At 57.3% G+C, this 24,824-nt stretch overlaps 1 protein-coding gene across 1 annotated transcript; it reads left to right on the top strand.

The window, feature by feature from the left end:
- On the top strand, positions 1 to 24,420 carry Parp1 (Poly-(ADP-ribose) polymerase). Its single transcript, XM_037217257.1, has 22 exons — positions 1 to 122; positions 451 to 502; positions 3,708 to 3,823; positions 4,322 to 4,463; positions 4,932 to 5,080; positions 5,304 to 5,509; positions 6,192 to 6,390; positions 7,457 to 7,539; positions 8,043 to 8,168; positions 9,041 to 9,121; positions 10,505 to 10,656; positions 11,061 to 11,206; positions 11,964 to 12,021; positions 12,401 to 12,668; positions 13,468 to 13,666; positions 15,043 to 15,314; positions 15,562 to 15,634; positions 16,963 to 17,199; positions 18,105 to 18,224; positions 19,826 to 19,986; positions 20,739 to 20,832; positions 23,039 to 24,420. The coding sequence occupies exons 3-22, from the start codon at positions 3,710 to 3,712 to the stop codon at positions 23,204 to 23,206; spliced, it is 3,048 nt and encodes a 1,015-aa protein (XP_037073152.1). The 5' UTR covers positions 1 to 122; positions 451 to 502; positions 3,708 to 3,709; the 3' UTR covers positions 23,207 to 24,420.
- The last annotated feature ends 404 nt before the right edge of the window (positions 24,421 to 24,824 follow it).

Genomic DNA, 24,824 nt, shown 5'->3' with positions numbered 1-24,824 from the left:
GCCCGTCGCGCCGGTTGCGACGTGTCTTGCCTTCGGTGTGGATTGATCGTGAGAGCTGCGTGGTGGTGGGTCGCGTGGAGGGATATCGCAAGGGGTTGTTGGAGCTACTCACTGTTATACAGGTGACTTATGTGAAGTGCCCTGGCTCCGCGTCAGTCTGCCACGTATAATGTCCATGTGTTAGTACTGACGCTTTGCGCGCGTGCCCTGCTGGTTTTGATTCGGCCCGTGATATTTGTTTGATATTTTGTTTTTCACGATGGTTTTGTACCCATCTGCTTTGCAATTTTGTATGGTAAATACCTGAAGGAATATGACTGCTGGGCTTTCAGTATGGCTACCGCTAGCAATACAAAATGCTGTTTTGTGTAATGGTGTTTAAAAGGCAATGTTCCACATTTGAAGATGTCAAAGGGAGCATGAGATATGATCACATGATCTCACTTACAGGTATTGTTATACTTTCAAGGGGAAGGGCTGCTCTAGACAGCATTATTTTCTGGTGAGCAAATATCTTTGTGTGTAGCTATGCATCAGAGTATCTATGTGTATGTGTGCATCCACAATGTGTGTGGGCTATTTTTTCTTGTACAAACAGGTGCAGACAAACACCATGCAGATGTGCCTTGAATAAAATAACCAACTCTAGCTGTATGCTCCTCAATGCATCATGGTTAGATTACATTATTGTACCCTGCACAACATTGAGAGCCAATTGGCAGCCATTATATCTGGAAGTCATGCTCAAAATTACAGATGTGAACAACTCAGCAGTTCAATTTTTTGGCCTGATCACTGTAAGGCAAATGGAGTAACAGGGTTTTAGTGATAATAGAGTATAATAGATACTTGGGTAACCTCAAAATAGTTCCCCAAAATAATTGTTGGAACTGTTTCCAGTACTGCTTTGTTATCCATAACCAAAGCGCAATACCTCAGTAGCACATCCAGCACTGGCATCTATTACTGGCCCTCACCAGTCCTGGCAGAGAGGGAGAGTGAGAGAAAGCTTGTGTGACTCAAATGCTATATAACTAAGCCTTTTATATCACCAAAAAGTGGTTGAAAATGGCTGGGGAAGGTCAGCTGGCCCAATGCTGACATGTAATTGTTTGCCAGACATGGGTGACACAGTTGCATGCTGGGCTACCATTCAGTGGCGACGCGGGGCTCGTGTGCCCGCAGTCACCTGGTCTCGGCTGCTGTTCCATCCGGTGCATAGCTCAACACCTGGCTGTGTCGGGCTGCGGGGAATGCTGTGGCGTCCGGCGGTGACGACGCAGTGGCCGTGCCAAGCTGCAGGGGGACGGTGTGGCATCCGACGGTAACGATACGATGGTCGTGCCAAGCTGCAGGGAGTGCTGTGACGTCCGGCGGTGACGACGCAGTGGCCGTGCCAAGCTGCAGGGGGACGGTGTGGCATCCGACGGTAACGATACGATGGTCGTGCCAAGCTGCAGGGAATACTGTGACGTCCGGCGGTGACGACGCAGTGGTCGTGCCAAGCTGCAGGGGGACGGTGTGGCATCCCGCGGTAACGATACGGTGGTCGTGCCAAGCTGCAGGGAACGTTGTGACGTCCGGCGGTGACGACACGGTGGTCGTGTCAAACTGCAAGGGGACGCCGTGGCATCCGGCGGTAATAATACGGTGGTCATGCCAAGCTGCAGGGGACGCTGTGACGTCCGGCAGTGGCGACGCGGTGTTCGTGCCAAGCTGCAGGTTGCGTAGGTTGTGTAGCATCGAACGCATTGCTGCCCTCCGGGCGGGCTCCTGCCCCCTCGGGTGGGCAGTCGTTGGCGTTGAGTGCCGGCTTGGGACGGGCCGGTCCGACGGCACTTGCGATGGCGGCCGGGCGTAGACCTTGAGCGCCGGCTGGGGACGGGCCTGTCCGACGGCACTTGCGATGGCGGCCGGGCGTAAACCTTGAGCGCCGGCTGGGGACGGGCCGGTCCGGCGGCACTTCCGATGGCGGCCGGGCGTAGACCTGAGCGCCGGCTGGGGACGGGCCGGTCCGACGGCTCGGCAAAGGTGTGCGGGGGGCTGGGCTGGGCCTTGGCACAGCCTGTATTTATCACATAACCTGCACGTCTATGCAGACGTGTAGCTCAGAGACTGGTGCGAGTTATGTCGTAAGAAGGGCATGGCCATGAGGTGTCGGATTTTGCAAACCAGGTCAAGTGTCAAAAGCCAGCTCTGCTTAAATTGCTGTGAAGGTTTGCAACTGTGGTGAAACACCTCATTGAACAAAATTCACCCTGTCAGATGTACGCATCTCCTGGTAGTCTGGCCTACATAAAGGAAAAGCCATGAATGCTAGTTCAGGCAAAGTTCACCTGGCCAGACCAAGCTCCACACAGCTTTGTTCACATGGGCCTAGGTGCACTGCACTTCTTGAATTCTGTGGAACCCCTCTTTGAACTTCCCATCATGAGGTACAAAATTTCAGATTCTGCAGGTGCTAAGCTTCCATACCTTGAAACCCACTCCTTGTGTGCTGGTGACACCACCCATCTGCCACGTTTCAATGTGACATGCATGATTATGTATGTGCATCTGTCCTGTATGTCATCTGACATGTGACACTTGATGATGTCTTAGAATTCAGGTGCATGGTATGCATTATTGTGTATCATGGCATTTTGCATCACATTAAATTATATTTCCTATGGAGTCAATGGGCTGGCCAGGGAAATGCTGAATCCAGGCCATTTTGCAACCATCAAACCCCAACAATATTCTGTTCCAAAAAGTGTATGTGTATCTCAGACTATTTTTGGATAATTTTTGTCATAGCTGGCAACACCTCTATCTGAATGTATGCAGCATGCATCAGGGGAAAGAGCACCACCAATATTTCATGGCTGGAGGGGGATCAAGCAAGGATGTTGAGGAAAACTGGTGTTTGGCGCGGCAGTACCGGCGGCAGCAGCAGCAGATGGTCTCACAATGCATGCTGCGGTGAACCAAAACATAACAATAGAACTGCAAGGCTGTCAAACAGACTGAAAAGTTGTTATTATTGTCTTTTTCTTCTTCCTCCTTGTTGTGCCTCCTTGAGGATTCGTGATAGGGCCAGTTTGGGTTGGGTTCCCCACGACAAAAATTTGAGGTGTACCTGCAAGTGGTTAGGGAGTCAAGTATTCTGAGGAAAGCAGCTGAGCGACGGGGCTGCCAAGTGCTGAAATTATCAAAAATTAAACATTGTGTCATTGTAGAACAGTTATTTCAGACAGCTTTGTCATGCCAACCCTGCCAGCATTCTCCTGGGGCCGGGGGGCTAGGCAGGCTTCAGAGTATGTGGTTGCACATGCCTCCTTTGGAGTCATCCCTGGTCTGTATGCATTCAGGCTCTTCAGTCCAATTGCCACTGTGTAATGTAGTAGCCACCTGTCACTGCTGACTCTTTGCATAATTGTATGGCATGTTTGAAAGTGTATAGTCTTTTCCATAGGAATTCATCCATAACTATGCCCACCTAGAGCAGTTCTCACTGTACTGCCTGTGTGTGTGTGTCATTGGGGCTTTACGACGCACTTAGCTGCTGGGGCTATGTGGCGTCGCCTGCCTCTTCACCCTGGCAGGAAGGGCGAGCACCGTGAGGAATCGAACCCCGTACCTCTGGTTTCCCAGACGCGCAGTGGTTAACGCAGACGCGTTAACCACTACGCTACCGACACCCCAAAATGTGCTGCCTGTGTTGACAGCCATGGAGGAGGACCTGCCGTTCCGCGCCGAGTACGCCAAGTCGGGCCGGGCTGGCTGTAAAGGCTGCAAAGGCAACATCGCCAAGGACACGCTGCGCATGGCCGCCATGGTCCAGGTGAGTGTCGGACCGCGGCTGTGGACTGGCCCGCGGCCCAGGTCGCATGGCCGCCATGGTCCAGGTGAGTGTTGGGCCTCGGCTGTGGACTGGCCCGCGGCCCAGGTCGTCTGCCTACTACACGGACAGGTCAGCTGGTGATGCTTTCGGTCGGTTTAAAAGGGATGCAACATTGCCTTTTCCTGTCATATGGTTTCCTAAGGAAAATTAATGTATACCCTTGTTTATTGCCACTGTGTGACAATGTCAATGTTTGTGTGCAAACTAGTCCTTGACCACATCCTGTGGTGGTCTCAAGAATGATGGGTAATTAAACATATTTCGTGCAGTGATGCTGGGATGTCCCTTTATGTGCACTTTGTTGTAAATGCAGTGCCGTGATGTAAAAGCGTCGTGGTTGCCGGGTAATGCGGCGCGCTGTTGTGCATCTAATACTAATTCTGTAAGACCCAAGATCCTCATGTTTTCCACCTCGTAACCAGCTTGATTGTCTTCCAGTCGCCATTCTTTGACGGCAAGCAGGCGAGCTGGTACCACTTTGCTTGCTTCTTCAAGAAGCAGCGCCCGAAGGCGGTGGCAGACATCGCCCACTTTGAGTCCCTCCGCTTCGACGACCAGGAGAAGATTCGAGAAAAAATAGGTGTGGTGGGGTCCCGTCAATGAAGGCGTCCTAGTTGAAAAATCTGTGATGTCAGCGGTCATCAGTCTCGCTGTGCATGGACTGTTGACGTGTTGAAGACTGCGTGGGCGATTAACGCACTGTTGGTTGGACCACTGGGCTGTCTGAGTCATCAGGTGCTCTGCGGTGCGCAGTAATCGAGGGGGCGGGGAGGGGCCAGTGAACGCAGGCATAGATGGGATGTGTATTATCCGAACTAGACAGCCACTAGTGTTTTGACGTGAGTTGGCGTTAGGCAGCCGGCCATTTGCTCTGATGGTGAGCCAACCCCTTCTGCGCTCGATGAGATGCAACGGCTGCGCCTACGACCGTCACAATGCTGCCGACGGCTGTGACGAAGCACAGGCCGCGTCGCACCAAAGTCATCGGGTAAACGGCGTGCGCGCCCGCTCCACTGTCACCACGTGCCGATGCCGGTGTTTCGCGCAGGAGCGGCAGCGGGTGCCGGCGACGCGTCAGGCGGTGGCAGTAAGGCCAAAGCCAAGGCGGCCGATAAGATGGCGCTCAAAGACTTTTTGACCGAGTATGCCAAGTCGGGCGCGGCCAAATGCAGGAAGTGTGAGGAGAAAATCCCCAAGGTAAGAGGAGCCAGTCACCATGTGCGGCCCGCTCCGGCATTCAGCCGCGCTTCGTCTTCGCTCGGCGCCCTGTTTTGCCTCGTCCTCTACTGTGGGTGTCAGGCTGCAAGACGACATACTGCGGCCCACCGGCCCTGTCTCCGCCCGCGCCGTCGCCGGCGACACGTGAGTTGACCTGAGCAGGGCCTGCTGCCGCTGACCCGGGGACGCTCTGTGCCCCCAGGGTGACGTGCGCGTCGGTAAGATGGTGTTCGACACGGACCGCGCGCGTGCCTATGGACCCTACCAGGGCTGGCACCACGTCGAGTGCTTCGTCCAGCAGCGTGGGGAGCTGGAGTTCTTCGAGGAGGCCTCCAAGCTGCCTGGCTTCAAGACACTGTCGAAGGAAGACCAACACATGCTCAGAGACAAGCTCAAGAAAATCGAAGGGTAGGTGGTGGTAGGTGTTGTTGTCTTAGGCAGTTCACCGAGTGGACAGCAGCTTGCTGAATAAAGACTGCATGCCAAGTATGCAGGAACGTTTTTGTATCTTTTGCTGCTCATGGACCAGAAACTTGATAAAGCTGGCAATGTGTAATGTCTCCAATGAGAGCATATGATGAAATGGCTGATCCCGATCCATTGTCGACGTGACTGACTCCAAGTTCCGTGACTGGTTGTTACCATTGTTTTTGGTAACACCCTGGCCTGGCCATAACTCAATGACTGACGCCCGTTTTGTCATACCAGGCGTGCGCATGGAGCCTTCTTCCTAGCATGTCTCTTTAATTAACCTGATATTGCTTTGCCTGAAAGCCTGATGTGAACGCCCCTCCAGTGCCTGTAACCCGATTTCATGAATTGTCCCAGTGCTCTGACTCGATGGTTTGACCCACTGACCTGATCCCATGAGCTGACCCCGGGGCTGACCCAGTGACCTAAGCCCGTGACGTGGCTCTGTGAGACGAAGAAAGGCCGAGCAGAGACCAAGTGATAAGTAATCTGGCTGGCCTGACCCCGTGGCCTGCCCTAGTAATTTGATCCATGACCTGTTTGTAACCTGCCGACGCCCAACGTGGTCTGACGCCGTGATATGACCCCGGGACCTAGCTTGGCGGTGTTATCTGGGCAGGAAACGGCCAGCGGAAGATGTGGTGGACGGGCCGGCCAAGAAAAAGCGACCAGACCCGGACGCCGGCGATCGCGCCGTTATCAAACAGCAGAACCAGACCATGTTCAAGTACCGCGACCAGCTGAAGTCGCTCGCCAAGCGTGAGCTGCAGCTGCTGCTGGAACAGAATGACCAGGAGGTGCCCACCGGCGAGGACCCGGTGAGCAGCTGCAGGACGGGAGGACGCCCCCCGGGGACGGCTACATACGTGAGGACATCTCGGGCGTGGAGAGCGGCAGGACGGGAGGACGCTCCCCGGGGACGGCTACAGGGCGGGATGACATCTCGGGCGTGGAGGGCGGCTGGACGGGAGGACGGCTATAGGACGGGGGGACCGCTGCAGGACGGGAGAACGCCCCGGGGACGGCTGCAGGACGGGAGGACGCCCCGGGGACGGCTGCAGGACGGGAGAACGCCCCGGGGACGGCTGCAGGACGGGAGGACGCCCCGGGGACGGCTGCAGGACGGGAGAACGCCCCTGGGAAGGGCTGCAGGACGGGAGGACACCCCGGGGACGGTGCAGGACGGGAGAACGCCCCGGGGACGGCTGCAGGACGGGAGGACGCCCCGGGGACGGCTGCAGGACGGGAGAACGCCCCGGGGACGGCTGCAGGACAGGAGGACGCCCCGGGGCGGCTGCAGGACGGGAGGACACCCTGGGGGCGGTGCAGGACGGGAGGACATCTCGGGTGTGGAGGGCGGCAGGACGGAAGGACGGCTGCAGGACGGGAGGATGCTAGAGGGCGGGAGGATGGCTGTAGGATGGGAGGACGCTTCCGGGGATGTGGCAGGACGGGAGGGCGCTCTGGCAACGGCGGCAGGACGCCCGCGACATGGGGTCCTCTGACGGAAGCACGGTAGTAGCTCACAACTGTAGCATTGTGCTGACTTGGGAATGAGAGTGTTGTGGCTGGGCTGGTAACGGCCATAATAGAAGCCTGACATCGCGGTTGTTCTCACAGGCTATTGGCGGGAACCCGATAAGTTAGCGTATATCACAGTTCAATGCCACCGGAAAAGATGAATAGATACTCTGCGGCCGTTCACACGCGCACCAGATGGGGCCTCACGTGCCGCTTTTGTCAGGGTGTTTGCCTTCGAAGTGTAAATGCGTGGTCATGACGGGATTATGCACGGCTTCGTGAGGAGATTCAATGTCATAGGTAATTGTAAATTAGCGCCAGTGGCATTTCACAGTCCTTGACTGCATGCCCCTCCAAGCGCAGATGCTGGACCGTCTGGCGGACCAGATGACGTTCGGAGCGCTGAACCCGTGCACCATTTGCAAGAAGGGACAGCTGTCGTTCAAGTGAGGCTCCTGGGGCTCCGGCGGGGCCTCAGAGGGGGGGGGGGGGGGGGGGGGGTTGGCTGCTCCCAGGCTAGGGCTCTGCATGCACTGCCGGCTGTGATCGTACCAGAGGCCGTGGTCGGGTCAGGTCAGACTCGTGCCCAGTTGCCCGCGCGGCTCTCGGTCGCGGATGGGGTCTACGGTAGCTGGTAAAATTTATGTTCTTAGCGGACTAAACTCTTCTCAGCGCGCCGGCCTGTCCGGGCCCACAATCAGGCCCTAGTAAACAACGTGCTGTGTAATGCGAATTACCATCATCTCTCTCCAGTTCCCATCATCGCTCTCCAGTTCCCATCATCGCTCTCCAGTTCCCATCATCGCTCTCCAGTTCCCATCATCTCTCTCCAGTTCCCATCATCGCTCTCCAGTTCCCATCATCGCTCTCCAGTTCCCATCATCGTTCTCCAGTTCCCATCGTACTGCGTGGGCGTGACGGTGCGCTGACTGTGTGTCCGTGTTCTCAGGAGCGGAGTCGGCTACCAATGTCAGGGCAACCTCACGGAGTGGACCAAGTGTACCAACGTGGAGAAAGAGCCCAAGCGCCGGCTGTTCACTGTGCCGAAGGAGCTGGCCGACGAATACCCGTTCCTGTACGTGTCTGCCTGTCCTGCTGGTGGGACGTTGCCCAGGCAGCCATTGGCTCCGCCTTACTCCCACGGCTGCGTCCCTGGGGCCGATGGCTGCGGCCCCCCTAGCTCACCCGCGCTGCACAGGCAGCCATTGGCTCCGCCTTATTCCCACGGCTGTGTCCCTGGGGCCGATGGCTGCAGCCCCCCTAGCTCACCCGCGCTGCACAGGCAGCCATTGGCTCCGCCTTACGCCCACGGCTGTGTCCCTGGGGCCGATGGCTGCAGCCCACGTAGCTCATCCGGAGCGGCGCGGTCGGCAGCACCCACTGAAGTGGGATCGTGAGGTCCCCGTGAAAGCGCGGCTGGTTCGTGCCCTCGGCATCAGGGCCCAGGTGCACCCGGGGCAAGAGTTACACTGCTGAAGGACGATGCTGTTTTAGTTACCCACAGGTATCATAAAAGTTTCGAAAAATAGTGTGTATTCCCGTGCCAGGAGTGCACCAAATTGTAACCACCTCCCAGCAATTGCGTTAAATCGTCACCGATGTCCCAAGTTGAAGTGTTTCGCCACTGCCGCGCGCTAGTCGGCCGGTGTGGACGGAGTGTTGGGCCGGGATGACATGTGATCGTGACCGACGGCTGCCCCTCCTCTGCTGGGCCGGGATGACATGTGATGGTGACCGACGGCTACCCCTCCTCTGCTGGGCCGGGATGACATGTGATCGTGACCGACGGCTGCCCCTCCTCTGCTGGGCCGGGATGACATGTGATCGTGACCGGCGGCTACCCCTCTGCTGGGCAGGGATGACATGTGATCGTGACCGACGGCTACCCCTCCCCTGCTGGGCCGGGATGACATGTGATCGTAACTGACGGCTGCCCCTCCTCTGCAGAAAGAAATACAAGTGCAAGCTGGGTAAGCGCGTGATGGCGGACCTGGGCCAGACTACAGCCACCATCAAGCAGGAGAAGGCGTGAGTGTCACTTGCCTTGCATCTCCTACCTCTCAGAGAGGTTCGCCGATGTTCGAGAAAACCGGGGCTCACAGTGACGAGACGTGCTGCTGTGGCTACTCCCATCTGACCAGAGCCCTGAACCACCTCAACTTGATGTGATCTTTGTCTGTGATGCTGGTCCATATGATAAGGCACGTTTGTGAAGGCAAATGGAACCATTTCGATTAAGATGGTGTTTATGGTCCGTGACATTTTGTTTTTGTCCTGTGCTCGGCTGGCTTGTGTTGCATTGATTCACGTCCGGTGAGCTGATGTAATTCTCTCACTTATTTGAACTGAATTCTTTACTATTGGTTTGGAAGTGGGGGGTCGCGGCGGGTTCTGGTGCCTCTCTTTGGATTAGTCTGTTCTGTGGCCTTGTGCTCTGAGAGTCCTGGGAAAACAATCAGTTGTCGTGCTTGCGAGTCCTTGGGCAGTGTCTCGTCGTGGACCTCCTTCCAGTTTGAAGTGAGGTGGTTTGTTGCATGCGTCCTCTTCCAGTTTGGAGTGGTCTGGTCTGTTGTATGCGCCCTTTCCAAATGCAGCCGCTCTGGGACGCTGCACGTGAGTTGCCTTCGATGGCTGTTGTATTTAAGCGCTATTCGCTGACTGCCGTGCGGTGTTGGAGGCTGGACTCGGTCCCGCTGGTTATCGTGCGGTTTGGAGGCTGGACTCGGTCCCACTGACTGCCGTGCGATGTTGGAGGCGGGACTCGGTCCCACTGACTGCCGTGCGGTGCTGGAGGCTGGACTCGGTCCCGCTGGCTGCCGTGCGATGATGGAGGCTGGACTCGGTCCCACTGCCTGCCGTGCGATGTTGGAGGCTGGACTCGGTCCCACTGACTGCCGTGCGGTGTTGGAGGCTGGACTCGGTCCCGCTGGCTGCCGTGCGATGATGGAGGCTGGACTCGGTCCCACTGCCTGCCGTGCGGTGTCGGAGGCTGGACTCGGTCCCACTGACTGCCGTGCGGTGCTGGAGGCTGGACTCGGTCCCGCTGGCTATCGTGCGATGTTGGAGGCTGGACTCGGTCCCACTGACTGCCGTGCGGTGCTGGAGGCTGGACTCGGTCCCGCTGGCTATCGTGCGATGTTGGAGGCTGGACTCGGTCCCACTGACTGCCGTGCGATGTTGGAGGCTGGACTCGGTCCCACTGACTATCGTGCGGTGTTGGAGGCGGGACTCGGTCCCACAGACTGCCGTGCGGTGTTGGAGGCTGGACTCGGTCCCGCCGACTGCTGTGCGATGTTGGAGGCTGGACTCGGCCCCACTGACTGCTGTGTGGTGTTGGAGGCGGGACTCGGTCCCACTGACTGCTGTGCGGAGGCTGGACGCAGTTTCGTGACGGCTCGTGTGTGTCGGCAGCGAGCAGAAGGCGAACGCCACGCCGCTGACCAAGCTGACGTTCGTGGTGGTCGGAAACGTGGACAAGGAGATGGTCAAGCTGGTGGAGCGGCGGGGCGGCAAGCTGGCCAAGTCGGTCACGCGCTCCACGGCTGCTGTCATCTGCAGCAGAGGTGCGCGCTTCCAGTGGTGCCCGGCAGGGTTATAGTCTAGACGGGATGCTCTCCGACCTTACTGCTCCGCACAGGAGGCTGGTGCTGTTTACTGTATTGCACACTGGGGTGAAATCTACATTCGCATCATACCGTCGTCGTCCAACGCAGACACCGAGTGTCTATGTCACTGTAACGTCACAGAACGTCATTGTCAGGCGGGATGACCCTATGATGAACTGTACAGGTACGCAACAGTAAGATCGTGCGGTATCGGTGAGCGAACTCCGTAATGGCCGCTTGCTTTATCGGCCAGTCAGTGGGTTCGCTGCTACCGCTCTGCCCGGAAGCTCCTTTCCTTACGAGCGCTGGTGCCCAGGCGGCATGCGTGGCGCGCTGACCGGCGCGTGCGCTGCCCTCCGTAGAGACGCTGGAGGCAGGGCATAAGCTACTGAAGGCGGCCAAGCGGCACGGCGTGCAGGCAATCCCGCCGGAGACGGTCGACAAGCTGAAGGCGGGCGTCGTGTTCACGACGATCGAGGCCGACAACATGGCCGACTGGGGCGCCAAGGTGAGCCGCCTCTGGGCTATACTGGCCCAGACAGGACTGGCTGGAACCGGACTGTACCGTACCGCTCTGAACTGGACTGGATTGGACGGGGATGGCGGTGTGGGAAGGGGGGGGGAGTGGGAGGGGGAGGGGGGACACGTGAGAGCTCAGTGCAAACGGACGATTCCCCGGGGCCGTTTACGGGTGACACACAATCTTCTTTGTGATCTTTGTGCGGCTCGTCTGTGATGCGGTTCGTCTCTTTTGTGGCGACGGCTTGTGTGACTCGTCTCTGGTGTGGCGGCTTGTGCGGCTCGTCTCTGGTGTGGCGGCTTGTGCAGCTCGTCTTTGGGGCAGCAGCTGGTCCGGCTCGTTTTTAGAGCAGGAGCTTGTGCGGCTCGTCTCTGGAGCAGCAGCTGGTCTGGCTCATCCCTACAGCAGTAGCTTGTGCGGCTCGTCTCCGGTGTGATGGCATGTGCGGCTCCCGTACTGTATGCCTGGACGGGGCGGCTCATACACCGACTGTCCGGAGCGAGGGCAGTCGGCCACTGGCCGCCCCACAGCAGCAGAGCCTCTGATGAGCCCTGGGACCGGTAGCGCAGGCCGGGGCACAGATACGGGCTCGACACACACTGGGCTCGCGCCCGCTCGGGGTCTTGTGTTTCCGGCGGACGGCACCAGCGACAGGCGCGCTTGTGCTCTCCAGCTGGGGGCGTCAAACCATCGAGCTGCGCAGCCCCTCAGAGTGTTCAGCTTGCTCATTTACCCGTGTTTGCAGGTGGCAGATCGTCTTGGCAGCGAGGAGGAGACGATCGTGAAGGCGGGACCGTCCAAGAGTACGTATTGGCGGCCACTGTCGCTGAAACAACATTATTGTAAAGATACTGCATCAAGCTTGGATGGAACGTTGGTGTATGCGCTGCAGGTCTCCTTTGCTGCAGGCTGGGTTATATTTTAGACACTGGAACTAATGAAGGATGATCAGTGAGTTAACATTCCATGCATATTTCCGCATGATTTGAGTGGTCTTCTATCCGGTATTCTGTATTGCTCATCTGCGCCCTTCGCTCCGTGGCCGTGTACTCCCATTCTCCCGCCGTTGGCTCCGTACATTTATTTGTCTATCTCAGCATGTCTCGCTTTCATGGGTGGCAGCCTTACCTGACTGCCGACTCCCAGCCCCAACTCTCTCCCTCTGCCTTCTCCCGTCTCCAGTGCGTCTTCCTGGTGGCCCGTTACGCGGCCGCCAGCCTGAGCGCTCTGCTGCCCGGCAGGTCGGTTCGAGTGCGCTGCCGACGGGTACGCAGCGCGTGCGTCTGAAGGGCGGCGCCGCCGTCGACCCGGGCTCGGAGCTAGAGGACGAGGCGCACGTCTACAAGACTAACGGCGAGTTTCTGAACGCGGTGCTGAGCCAGGTGGACGCCGGCTCCGGCCGTAACTCCTTCTACCGGCTGCAGGTGCTGCAGAGCGACCACGGCAGCAGGTCAGGGGGCGGTCAGACGCGGCAGCGGGCCGGTGTGTTGGTCAGGGGCGGCAGCCGGGCCGGTCCGTTGGCCAGAGTCGGCAGCCGGGCCGGTCTGTTGGCCAGAGTCGGCAGCAGCCGGGCCGGTGTGTTGGCCAGAGTCGGCAGCCGGGCCGGTGTGTTGGCCAGAGTCGGCAGCGGGGCCGGTCTGTTGGCCAGAGTCGGCAGCCGGGCCGGTCTGTTGGCCAGAGTCGTTAGCCGGGCCGGTCTGTTGGCCAGAGTCGTTAGCCGGGCCGGTCTGTTGGCCAGAGTCGGCAGCCGGGCCGGTCTGTTGGCCAGAGTCGGCAGCCGCGCCGGTCTGTTGGCCAGAGTCGGCAGCCGGGCCGGTCTGTTGGCCGGAGTCGGCAGCCGCGCCGGTCTGTTGGCCAGAGTCGGCAGCCGGGCCGGTCTGTTGGCCAGAGTCGGCAGCCGGGCCGGTCTGTTGGCCGGAGTCGGCAGCCGGGCCGGTCTGTTAGGTCAGAGTGGTCGCGGATGTCAAGTTACCTCCCAAGTTACCACACCGTGGCCGGATCGGCTCAAAAGCCATCAGGCCGGCCGGGCGGCCATTGCACGACGTTGGGCAGTTTCGTTGCGACGCTCGCTGTCGTTCCTGAACTGTGGGGGAATGTGGGGAAGACAAGTGAGTGGTATATACCACGCCGGTGCTCCAAGCGTGTCCGTCAGTGACTGTTGTGAATGTTCGTCAGTGGCTGGTGTGCTCTCGATCTCCTGCGGGGGTCGGTGTCGTTCGCCATTGACCGTTGTACCCTCTGTTCGTCAGAGTGTGGGTGTTCCGCGCCTGGGGCCGCCTCGGCACGACAGTGGGCGGCAACAAGCTGGAGCAGTTTGACAGCATACACGCTGCCGTGCATGAGTTCAAGCGGCTGTACGAGGAGAAGACCGGTAACCGCTGGGGCGCCAAAGATGGCTTCGTCAAGATGCCAGGCCGGTTCTTCCCGATGGACTTGGACTACGGACAGGTAGGCGTGCCGCACACCGGCGGCCACTTTTAGACGTCATTTTGCCTCGGCTGTGTGACCAGGGCTCATGGCACACTACCAGAATAGTTCACTGCTGGATTGTCGGTACAGCTAGTTGATGCGTCGGCACAGTCCCTGTGTGCCATTGTTCTTAAACATGTTGCAACTTTAACCCTCGCCTTTGTGTGCCGTGTTCTTACGCGAACTGGTAGCGAGGGTCGATGCGACCCCGTGGCGCTTCCAGGCTAATAAGGTAGAGCCTAGCGGAAAACACCAGTAGATTGGCCTTAACTAGATCTCGCGATTGGTACGTGTTTGTGTGTTAGGTCAATAAGTGACCCCACTATGCCAGGTCAAAGGCCAAGTTTTCGTGAAAATCGCACTTCTTTAGCTTCGTAATATGATGCGCACGAGAGTATGCTTCGTGGCGGCACAGAGCTTAAACGAGCGTATTTTTTGTTCAATTATGAGTTCAACTGTGTGTCTTTTACGCATTCTGAGCATACATTTATGATAAGTGGCTCCGTTGATGTAGCAACGTCAGCCCGCCGCGTACCTTCCGCGGCATTGTCGGCTGCCGCCCGCCGCCCGCGCCGGCCGTAGATCGTCGTGCAGTGCTCTTCAAAAACCGCCGCTGTCCCAAAGCCAGAAAATTCAGGAGCACGTTTCTGTCGTCAAAACACGCACGATGGATGCCCTATAGGCTGCCGAGAATTTGGCCGCGATTCCGCAACATGCCCGAAAGGTATCCTCAAACTACCTTAGCGGGAGAGGTGTGCTTAAAAATGCCCTAGCTGGTCGCATCGACCAGTGCACACATGGCCGATGTTGCATTTTCAGAAGGTTTGAGGGGACCTCAGCCCGCTGTTGGTCCCCTTTGTTTCTGCGTCCCGGATGAGTTAGAACGATTGGCCTGCTCCGTCGTGGCACGGCCAAGGCTGGTCATTTGTTACGGTAGCGGCGTCGGCGCGTGTTGCTCGCATGGTGTGTGCGGCGCATGGCGCAGCACAGGGTGTATGGTGGTGTGACAAATTACTGGTTAGTGTCCCCCCTCTTGCACTTGTCTTTACTTCTATCAGTGTATTGATATAAGCCACTGCGCCTCGTTACAAACGTACTTCATACTATATCTTAGCTTTCCTAGGTCATCATTTCCTTCTTTTCACTTAAGCTGGTGTCCTGATATCTGAGCATGTTGTAGTGCTTCACACACCGCTTACGACTGCTGTTTGAACAGCCAAGTGCTATTGCACGTGCACTGATGCAGTGCGGATGCTCACCGTAGCGTAGTCGGGACAGGGTGCCCGACGCTGTCCTGGGCCGACCATGCCCTGCCGGTGGGCAGCGGAAGCTCTGACTCGCGGTCTGGCCGTCAGAATGAAGAGGCGCTGCAGAGCCTGACCAGCGTCGGCTCCAAGTCTACGCTGGACAAGGCCGTGCAGGAGCTGATCTGCACCATCTTCGATGTGAAGAACATGAAGCAGGCCATGGTGGAGTTTGACATCGACATGGAGAAGATGCCGCTGGGCAAGCTGAGCAAGAGCCAGATGCAGAAGGCGTTCACGATCCTGACAGAGGCCCAGACTTTGGTGGAGACGGACGGCGACGTGCCGGGCAAGGCGGCCAGGCTTCTCGACTGCTCCAACAGGTGACACGCGGCCCGCCGCCCTGGCGTGGGCACCTGTTGGGATGTGGCTGGCTAACCTATGTTCGTTTTAGCGTGATCGAGCCCGCTGGGGTATTTAATATATTCAGCATATTGTTCAGCTGGGGTGTTCGAACCAGGTGGGGTATTCAGCTGGGTTAGGTGTGTGGGCAGGCTGTTGCCGCCGGGACGGAACTCTGCTCCCGAGAACGCCACCTGTCGGGCTCCTGACGCCCATATCCCTGCCCAGGTTCTTCACCCTGATCCCTCACGACTTCGGGATGAAGAAGCCGCCGCTGCTGGACAACCTGAAGATTATACAGGTGAGGACGCCGCCAGGCTGGCCGTCAGCGGCAGAGCCTCGTCCCATCAGGGGGCGGAGGGCCGGGCGCGCCTTATGGTGGTACGCGGAGCGCCCGGTCCTGCTCGGGGGGGGGGGGGGGGGAGAGGGGCGGGCGCGTCTTATGGTGGTACGCGGAGAACATGGCCCTGCTCGCGAGGGGGAAAGGCGGGCGCACCTTATGGTGGCACGCGGAGCGCCCAGCTCTGCTCGCGAGCGGGAGGGGACGGGCGCGCCTTTTGGTGGCACGCGGAGCTCTCGGTCCTGCTCGCGGGAGGTGGGGGGAGAGGTTGCGGGGCGAAACTTATGTGGCACACTAAGCGCTCGGCTGCGGCTCGCCGGGGTGGGGGGAGGCGGCGCCTTTTGGTGGCACCGGAGCGCTCGGTCTCCTCGCGGGGAGGGTCTTTATGATGGCACGCGGAAACGCCCGGTGCTGCTCCGGGGGGGGCGGAGGAGGGGGGGGGGGGGGGGGGCGGCGCCTTTTGGTGGCACACGAAGCGCTCGGTCCTCCTCACGGGGGAGGGGTCTTATGATGGCACGCGGAACGCCCGGTGCTGCTTGCCGGGGGGGGGGGGGCGAGGAGGGGGGGGGGGGGGGGCGGCGCTTTTGGTGGCGCGCGGAGCGCTCGGTCCTCCTCACGGGGGAGGGGTCTTATGATGGCACGCGGAACGCCCGGTGCTGCTTGCCGGGGGGGGGGGGGCGGAGGGGGGGGGGGGGGGCGGCGCCTTTTGGTGGCACGCGGAGCGCTCGGTCCTCCTCACGGGGGGAGGGGTCTTATGATGGCACGCGGAACGCCCGGTCCTGGGTCGCACGCCGGCATGCTTTGGACGTTCTCTCCTTCCTTTCCTACGGGCACTATATGGCCAGGTTAGTCGGCACACCCTGAAGCCCAAATCGTCGTCATTATCATCACTCTATCCTGATTTCATGGTAGGAAGGGAGTAGTCGGAATTTGGATTCTACGCAAAAGGGAGCATGTGAGTTTCAGATGATTTGAGTGAGCTTTATGGGTAAATGGTTATATCTGGCATTTGCTGTCTGGTGTGTGGAACAATATTTTGCCAGTTTACAATATGGTTGCCCTAGAGTTTTTGGGAAGCTCCACTCTGCTTTTGCTAATATGTTTTAATCTTCGTCAACGAAAGATGGAGGACACGCTGTATGAGCGTGTATCGAATTGGAACCTGCTGACCATGACATCGTGATGTCATAAAGGATGCTTCGGGCGTGAAAGTAGGCGAAAGCACGTGTTTCGGTGGTCGGATTGCCCGGCGAGGGGCACAATTGACCCAGTTTGTGACTCTGACCCAGGACAAGGTGGATATGGTATCCAGCCTAATGGAGATTGAGCTGGCCTTCAACATCCTGAAGTCAGCGGACGCGGATGCAGCTCAGACTGAGGAAGACCCACTTGACGTGCACTACCGCAAGCTGAAGGCTAACATCGACGTTCTGGACCGCGAGTCGGAACAGTTCCGCCTGCTTGAGTGCTACATTAAGAACACGCACGCCTCCACCCACTCCAACTACACCCTGGAGCTGGAGCAGGTGAGCGTTTCATGGGGATGCGTCTCTGGAACACGCATGCCTCCACCCACTTCAACTACACCCTGGAGCTGGGGCAGGTGGGCGTTTCATAGATATGTGCCTCAGGAACACACACGCCACCACTTACTCCAGCAACACCTTAGAGCAGGCGCGGGTGAGCGTTTCATGGAAGTGGGCCTCAGGAACACGCACGCCCCCACTGGCGCCAACTGCACGGTCCGCGCAGCCTCAGGCGAGTGGCACGGCCCGCTTGCTGTAGCTTGGAGCTCATAACATGTGCGGTTCAGAGTGTTTGCGTGGTAGTAAGGGTGCCGAGGCGGATGCTGGTGCAATGGTTGATTGTGGTGTCTTTTGATGGGTGCGCGTTCTTGCTCTGACTGAGAGAGAGAGTGTCGTCTTTTTAAGCTGCAAGAGCCGCCTGTTATGCACGCTTTGGACTAGTGGTCACTTACCAGAACACTGAAAAGTGTACCGTGACTGCCCATGGCATAAACAAGGCTATCGTCTCCCTTTAAGTTCCTTATATTCAGATTTGGGAAGGCCGCTGGAAGTTGTAAACGTTACTCGACAGTGGCAACGCTGTGCCGCCACTGTACCGCACAACATCCCGTGAGCCCCTCACACGTCCCGTGAGCCCCCTCACACGTCCCGTGGGCCCCTCACACATCCCGTGAGCCCCCTCACACGTCCCGTGAGCCCCCTCACACGTCCCGTGTGCCGCCTCACACGTGAGTCCCTCACACGTCCCGTGCGCCGTCTCACACACCCCATGTGCTGTTTCACACGTCACGTGTGTCCCCCACACGTCCCATGTGCCCATCACACGTCCCGTGTGCCGCCCCGCACGTCCCGTGTGCCGCCCACACGTCCCGCGTGCCCCTCACACGCGTTGCGTGCCCGGGCAGGTGTTTTGCGTAAGCCGCCAAGGCGAGGCCAGCCGTTACAAGCCGTTCAGCAAGCTGCACAACAAGAAGCTGCTCTGGCACGGCTCCCGCATGGCCAACTTCGTCGGCATCCTGTCGCAGGTACGGCTGGCGCGCCGCCCGTCCTCCGCAACGCTCGACTCGGGTCAGTGGTCTCCGGTAACGAGTCACGGGCCTCTGGTCACCGGTCTCTGGTCGCTGGTCTCTGATCACGGGTCGTTGGTCTCCGGCGGCGAGTCACAGGTCTCTGGTCACTGGTCGCTGACCTCCGATCACAGGTCTCCGGCCACGGGTCACTGGTCACTGGTTACCAGTCCCCGGTCGCTGGCGTGTGATCACGGGTCAGTGGTCTCCGGCGGCGTGTCACAGGTCTCCGGCCACGGGTCACTGGTCGCCGGCCTCCGGTCGCTGGCCTCTGATCACGCGTCACTGGTCTCCGGTCACGGGTCAGGGGTCACGGGTCACTGGTTACCGGTCTCCGGTCGCTGGCCTCTGATCACGGGTCGCTGGTCTCCGGTGGCGAGTCATGCGTCTCCGGTCACGGGCCACAGGTCTCCGGTCACGGGTCACGGGTTGCGGGTCACTGGTTACCGGTCTCCGGTCGCTGGCCTCTGATCACGGGTCACTGGTCTCCGGTGGCGAGTCACGGGTTACGGGTGACTTGTCTCGGGTCAGCGATCACTGGGCGGGTGGACGGAGTAGGCCAGGGGGGGGGGGGGGGGAGACTGGGCGTGGGGTGGGCGAGGCTGTGGTGGCGGCTGCGACGGTGGATTCAGTGCGACCATGCTACTGACTCCGGGCGTGGCTACTGCCCCGTAGGGCGTGACGGTCTGTTTTTGAAGGCGTGTCAGTCGTATTGGAGCTAATTTGTCGTTCACGGTGCGAGCATCTGGCCGGGATGCTGATGTGACCAACAGACACGTGTCTGAATCCCTTTGGGATCCTGAGCCCACCCTTTGGATTCGGGCCGACTGGCCAACGAGCAAGGGGCTGGGCCAAACGGTGGACGACGGAGCTGGCTGGGCGTTGCAGTGATCGCCGAAGGAACAAGTAACATGGGTAGTAGTAAGGATGTGTGGGGTATCGTATCCGTACGTGATAAATAGAGCGTTAAAATGCATCGATCGCACGAGGTCATGGAGCGCCCATTCAGGAATGTTTTTGGATTTTCGTGGGAACTGGACGATACAAGCATGATTACTACAAGCATGGGTCGTTCGAACTAGTCACAGAGGCCGCAAGAGGTTGCGGTTGGAGATGTTGTCATCAGATATGTGCTGTCCTTCTCCCGTACTGTCCATCATCGACTGGGCTGAATACCTGGTATTGCTCTTTACCTGTCACTGGCTGCTTCGTCCCTGCCGTTTTCCCCTCTGGCGTCGGCTACAAAGTCTGGCTAGAATGACCTTGGAAAAGCCGTGCGCTAAAAACAAGTCCCAGAAATCTCGGTGGTTGGGCGATCATCTCTGTGGGACAGGCTCCATCAACATCTTATCTAAGTGGCATGACTTCGCATAATTGTCACCGGACACGCCGACCGAGCTGATGAGCAGACGGACCATCACTGGGCGGCCGGCGGCCGGCTGCTTGTTGCGTGGTCTGGCTCGGCTGCGTTCACCATCTGATCACGTGCTGGGCGTCGCCTCGCCACGTGCTGCACGTGGCCTGCCACGTGCTCGGTCTGACCGCCGCCGGTCCGGCAGGGCCTGCGCATCGCCCCACCCGAGGCGCCCGCCACCGGATACATGTTCGGCAAGGGCATCTACTTCGCCGACATGGTCTCCAAGTCGGCCAACTACTGCTTCGCCTCGCGGGACAACCCTCGCGGCCTCCTGCTGCTCTGCGAGGTGGCGCTGGGCAACATGTGAGTGCATTGGGTGTGCATGCGCGCAGGCTGCAAACGGCATGGTAGAAACGGACCGATACAGTCAGAAAACTGCCTGGTTGGCGTTTTGAGGGATGAGGTACTCGTTCAAATGTGGTTAATGTGCGTGACTAGCACGGACTTGTATGCATATAACTATGGTAAAGATGGGGCTCAGGGAAGGTTGTGCGTAATGCGTACATGGATCGTGATGTTAGTGAAATTGGGCGGACCGAGCAGGGGCGCATCCAGAATTTTCTTAAGGGGATGGATTGAGGTGGAGCTCCATCAGCACTCCGAGAACCGACAGGGTGTTAAAGTGAGATAAGTGAGACTAAGGGTGCCCCCCCCCCCCTCGCTCTCTGACAGCACCTCGGGGACCGGGGGCGTTTACAGTTTGCAATGCAGCTGTTGTCTGACCGGAACGACTGGGAAAAAAATAACAGCTAGACTTGGGTTTTTTGCTGCGAAATCTACTGTCAGCCGCGTTCCGACAACGAACGACAACGAAACGTCCGATAAAATTTTGATTTCGGCACGTTTACACAACACTCAGAGCGGATGCATTTTTCACCGTTACCTCGGACGATTCCGGCGTGTGATCGTACTGTTTTTCTTGACTGTTACGGCAGCCTTGACGTCAGATGTGACACCGGTGGAGCTGGTTTCCGCGTAACGAATCCGCCGTCGCTTTGATAATGCTGCCGGTGGCCCGTGACATTGAACCGTTACCCGGAAGCTGCCGTTGTCAGGTACGAGAAGAAAAGCTCCGAGTACGTCACAAAACTGCCCACGGGAAAACACTCGACCAAGGGCCTGGGCAAGACGTGCCCCAACCCCAAGGAGGTGAGTGTCTCGCGCCGCGCCGCCATCCACTGATGTGGTGGCATGGAGCGAAGGGGGTGGGCCGTGCTGGATGGACATTGGGTAACCGGGCAAAAGGTCGCACGATGGGTGATTGTAAGCAGTGTCGTATGTCAAAAGATCGAGCGACAAAATGATCGGAATGGCAAAAGATGCATGTATAAAAGATTGTATCGTGAAAGGTCGTGCTGGATTAAAGGCATTACGGAAAACAGGTAGGGGTTAAAGGTCTTTGGAGGAAAGGTAATTTGTCAAAATGTCCTACTGGATAGGGGTAGTACTGGCAAAATTTCGTCTGGAGCATAGGTGTTGGATAAACATCGGAAGGGCGACTTCGCAGAAAGACACATCTTGTGTCACAGGGCCTGACCGACAAATGAGTACGCCTCCACCCCCACCTACCGGGAGGCGAGTGGAACTGAGCGGATATCGGATCTTGGGTCGTTGCCGGCGAGAAAGTTGGTTCGCGCCAGCCAGTCGACTTCGGGCTTCATGCCTCCACTACGCCGGTGTCATCCAGGGGTGGAACCTCCTCAAAATTGTAGGCATTTCATGGGCTTTGAAGGACAGCTCTCAGTCGCCAAATATGGGACCTTGGGGGCGTAATGGCGGGGTGGCAGGTGCGTCGGACTCTCATGCGGGGAGCCCGGGTTCGAAACCTGGCTACGCTAGGCCCCTGAGCGCTAATTTGGTCATTGCAGTGGCTGATGCTCCATAAAAGGGGCGTGACGACGCGCGTCACGTTCTCTTTAAAAAGAAAAAAGCGATAGGAGGCATAATTGTGTTACCTCCTCCCCCCCCCCCCCCTGTTCCTCCGAAGGCTGTCCATCACCGGAGGTCACTGACACATTGTGCAGAGTTTGACAAATTCAGCGCCAAAACCTCCTCCAGATTATGGCCACGTGGTGTAAAGTTGAGGCAGCTGAATGTACATAAAAGCCAAGTACACCGCCGTCTGCCTGCAATGCTAGCAGCTGCCCTGGCCCCTACATGTTGTAGTCAATGCTTTTCTTTTGTTTTCTTAGGGTATTATATATTTCCCTGCCTGATCGTTTGCCTGCAATGAATTATATATTTCTTTAGCTCTATATCATATGTTGCTGTGCTATCTTTCACCATATTATTGATATCCTGTTTTTCCGTCCGATCTCCTGCTTGCGACTTTTTTTTACATAAACCCCTTTGCTTGCGATGTTGCGATGTATGGAGCATGGTACCATTGACGATGGGTGGATGGACCACTGCAGTGTTTGCTGACAATCCGTACCTCATGTGATCTTGTTGCCGATGTATATATATATATATATATATATATATATATATATATATATATATATATATATTGTCTCATAGCTCGTTTGTGTCATACGACATTTATTTACAATCCTGGCGTCCGAACTTTTGCGCTGCGAAATCTATTTCTACACTATTGTCCCCTGACTTCTATATCGTGTGATCGTATTCGCACGATGTTCGCACACAATCTTTTGCTCACGATGTTTTGTGACACGATGTTGTAGCTGGCCCAGGCGGTCCTTTTCATACGATATTTCGCCTGCAGCAGTTATCCGTACAATTTTTTGACACACGGCACCCTTAAACAGGCTATTGGACAGCTGGATGTGTTTTCCGTTTGCTCGGGGTACGCACATTATACTCAAACGGTTCAAGTGCTCGCCCCGCTTTGTTGGAAGCTGAATGGTTTCACTTCATGCCTTGTTAAAGGGGCAGCGTGTTCACTCGTTGGCTGTGATTGTGAAGAGTGTCCGAGCCGAGCTGAGGTACCTAAGGCCGGCGAGTGTCTCTCCAGGGCTTGCTGGGAGTCGTGTCCGAGATTTTGCTTTCCGGGCATGCAGTGATGCATCTGGGATGTATATCCCGGGGGCGTGTGGTACTTGCCAGGTGTGTCCCGGGGTGCGTGCGTTTCAGGGATGGCAGTGGTATCATGCCAGGATGTGTCACTGGGAATGGCAGTGGTATCCTGTCCAGGGTGCGCCTGCGGGATGACAGTGGTATCCTGTCCAGGGTGCGCCTCCGGCGTTGACAGTGGTATCCTGTCCAGGGTGCGCCTCCGGGATGACAGTGGTATCCTGTCCAGGGTGCCTCCCCGGGGTGCGTCTCCGGGGATAACAGTGCGGCCAGCTCGCCAGCCTCGTGCACCATGGACGCTTCCCTCTCCTCATTGCAGTCGCACTTCACGGAGGGGAAGGTGGAGATTCCTCTTGGCAAGCCGAGCAAGTCGAAGATCACGGATACTTCGCTGCTCTACAACGAGTACATCGTGTACGATGTCGGCCAGGCGCACATCCAGTACCTGCTGCAGGTCAACTTCAATTACAAGGGTGGGTGGTACTGAGGCGCGCCGACCTCCTAGCAGCCGAGGTGACGCTCCTCGTTGGCCGGGGTGGCTAAGGCCGAGCGTGCTTGGCTGTGTTGTTGTGCTGCTTGTTTGGAGGAGACTGCTGTAACCGTGCCATTCTCACAAGCCGGCTGTGGGCCGTGTTCCGCCCCGTGTCTGGACTGACGGGGAGTTACTCGTTGTCGACACCATGTGCCCAGAGCGGCTGCAGCTGAAGGCGTGGCGGCGGCGGCGCGCCGCAGGTGATACTGTGCCACGGACGCGGCGGCGCATTCGTCGCCCGAGCGTCGGAATCGCCTCTCGAGCAGAGAAAGGCTTGGTCAGGTCGGGTCAAGCCCACGCAGTTTTAGGGGTCGCCATGTTGTGTTTTATCAGTGTTGAGTTTTGGAAATGTCTGTTTGGTAAGAATGGTTTGTTGAGGACAACTCCCGTCATCTGAAACGTGAGCAACCTCTTTTCTGGCGCTCTTTCTACGGTGTTGTCACCTGCATTAACGACACGGTAGTGTGCTCTCCCGTCTTTTCGCTACCAGTCCGTGTCCGATTTAAATTAGGGTTAAACTAAGGTTAAACTAGGGTCGCTGATGCGCCAGGGCAGCGTCATTTGGATCGTGTGCGATGCACATTGCTTGCCGTTGCAGTCGAGCTGCCTCGAAGACTTGTGTCGTCGTGTCATGATGACTGCCTAGACTTGTTTGCCGTCATCACAGGTAGCGCCAGTTACGCAGTGCACAGATGCACGCAAGTTAAATCGAGTGAAGGCGTTCTGTCATAATGATGTTGATGAGAAGCTTCATCTGCATCACGTGCAGGCGCAACTTTTGCGGTCATGTAGTCATGAAAAATGGTGGAGCCACCGAGTGAGTGGCAAAGTCATGCTCATTTGTGCGTTTCCGAATAATTTCACTCGCTTCACTATTCGGCAGTTTTCGATTAGCATTAATGGTGATTTCGCCATATGAAATGAGGTGTCGCTTTCACCTTTTCCTATAACGGCTGGTATATAGTCACGCAAATACGCTTTCCCACCTACTTCGCTCAGTCCAGATGACCCTTAAACCCGAGGTGCCGTGCGCATGGTTATCAAGAATACACGTTTTCGTCGGACAACCCGCGTTGACGTCACCTGTATGTTTGTGTTTCAACAGCATTCGAATACCACTGGAAGAGTAGTGAACGAATATGGCTCAGCGGAGCTGAAATAAACTGGAACTGCGGCCATCACGACGTCGATTGTGCAGCCTTTTTGCATCCCGGATATCCTTCCTCATGGGGTGATACCATAGCCCCATCGATACCCGTCCACCATTAGTTCACACCAATGCTTCAATATGCCCGGCAGTCCATAATTTCACTTTGGCTTAATATGGGCGCAGAGTATCTTACATTTGCATCATTGGGTATCGTTTGGTCATTCGGTTGTAGCCGTAAAGACCATGACAACTCAATTCGAATACTGAAGTATCAGTCATTTGGCAGAGAACACCATAACAACAAAAACAAAAATTGAAACCTGCCGGCTCAGATGGTAGGGGCCAGGGCTCGCACAACCAACCCTGCTTAGCGTGAGCTCGGATACCAAAAATCCATTCATTCATAAGGTTCGATAAAATCTT

This window comes from Pollicipes pollicipes, unplaced genomic scaffold (assembly GCF_011947565.3).
Source record: "Pollicipes pollicipes isolate AB1234 unplaced genomic scaffold, Ppol_2.1 Scaffold_4002;HRSCAF=4701_pilon_pilon_pilon, whole genome shotgun sequence".
In the NCBI taxonomy this organism is placed as follows: domain Eukaryota; kingdom Metazoa; phylum Arthropoda; class Thecostraca; order Pollicipedomorpha; family Pollicipedidae; genus Pollicipes; species Pollicipes pollicipes.
Note: the sequence above shows the minus strand (reverse complement) of the source record. Positions and strands in the feature narration are given on the sequence as shown.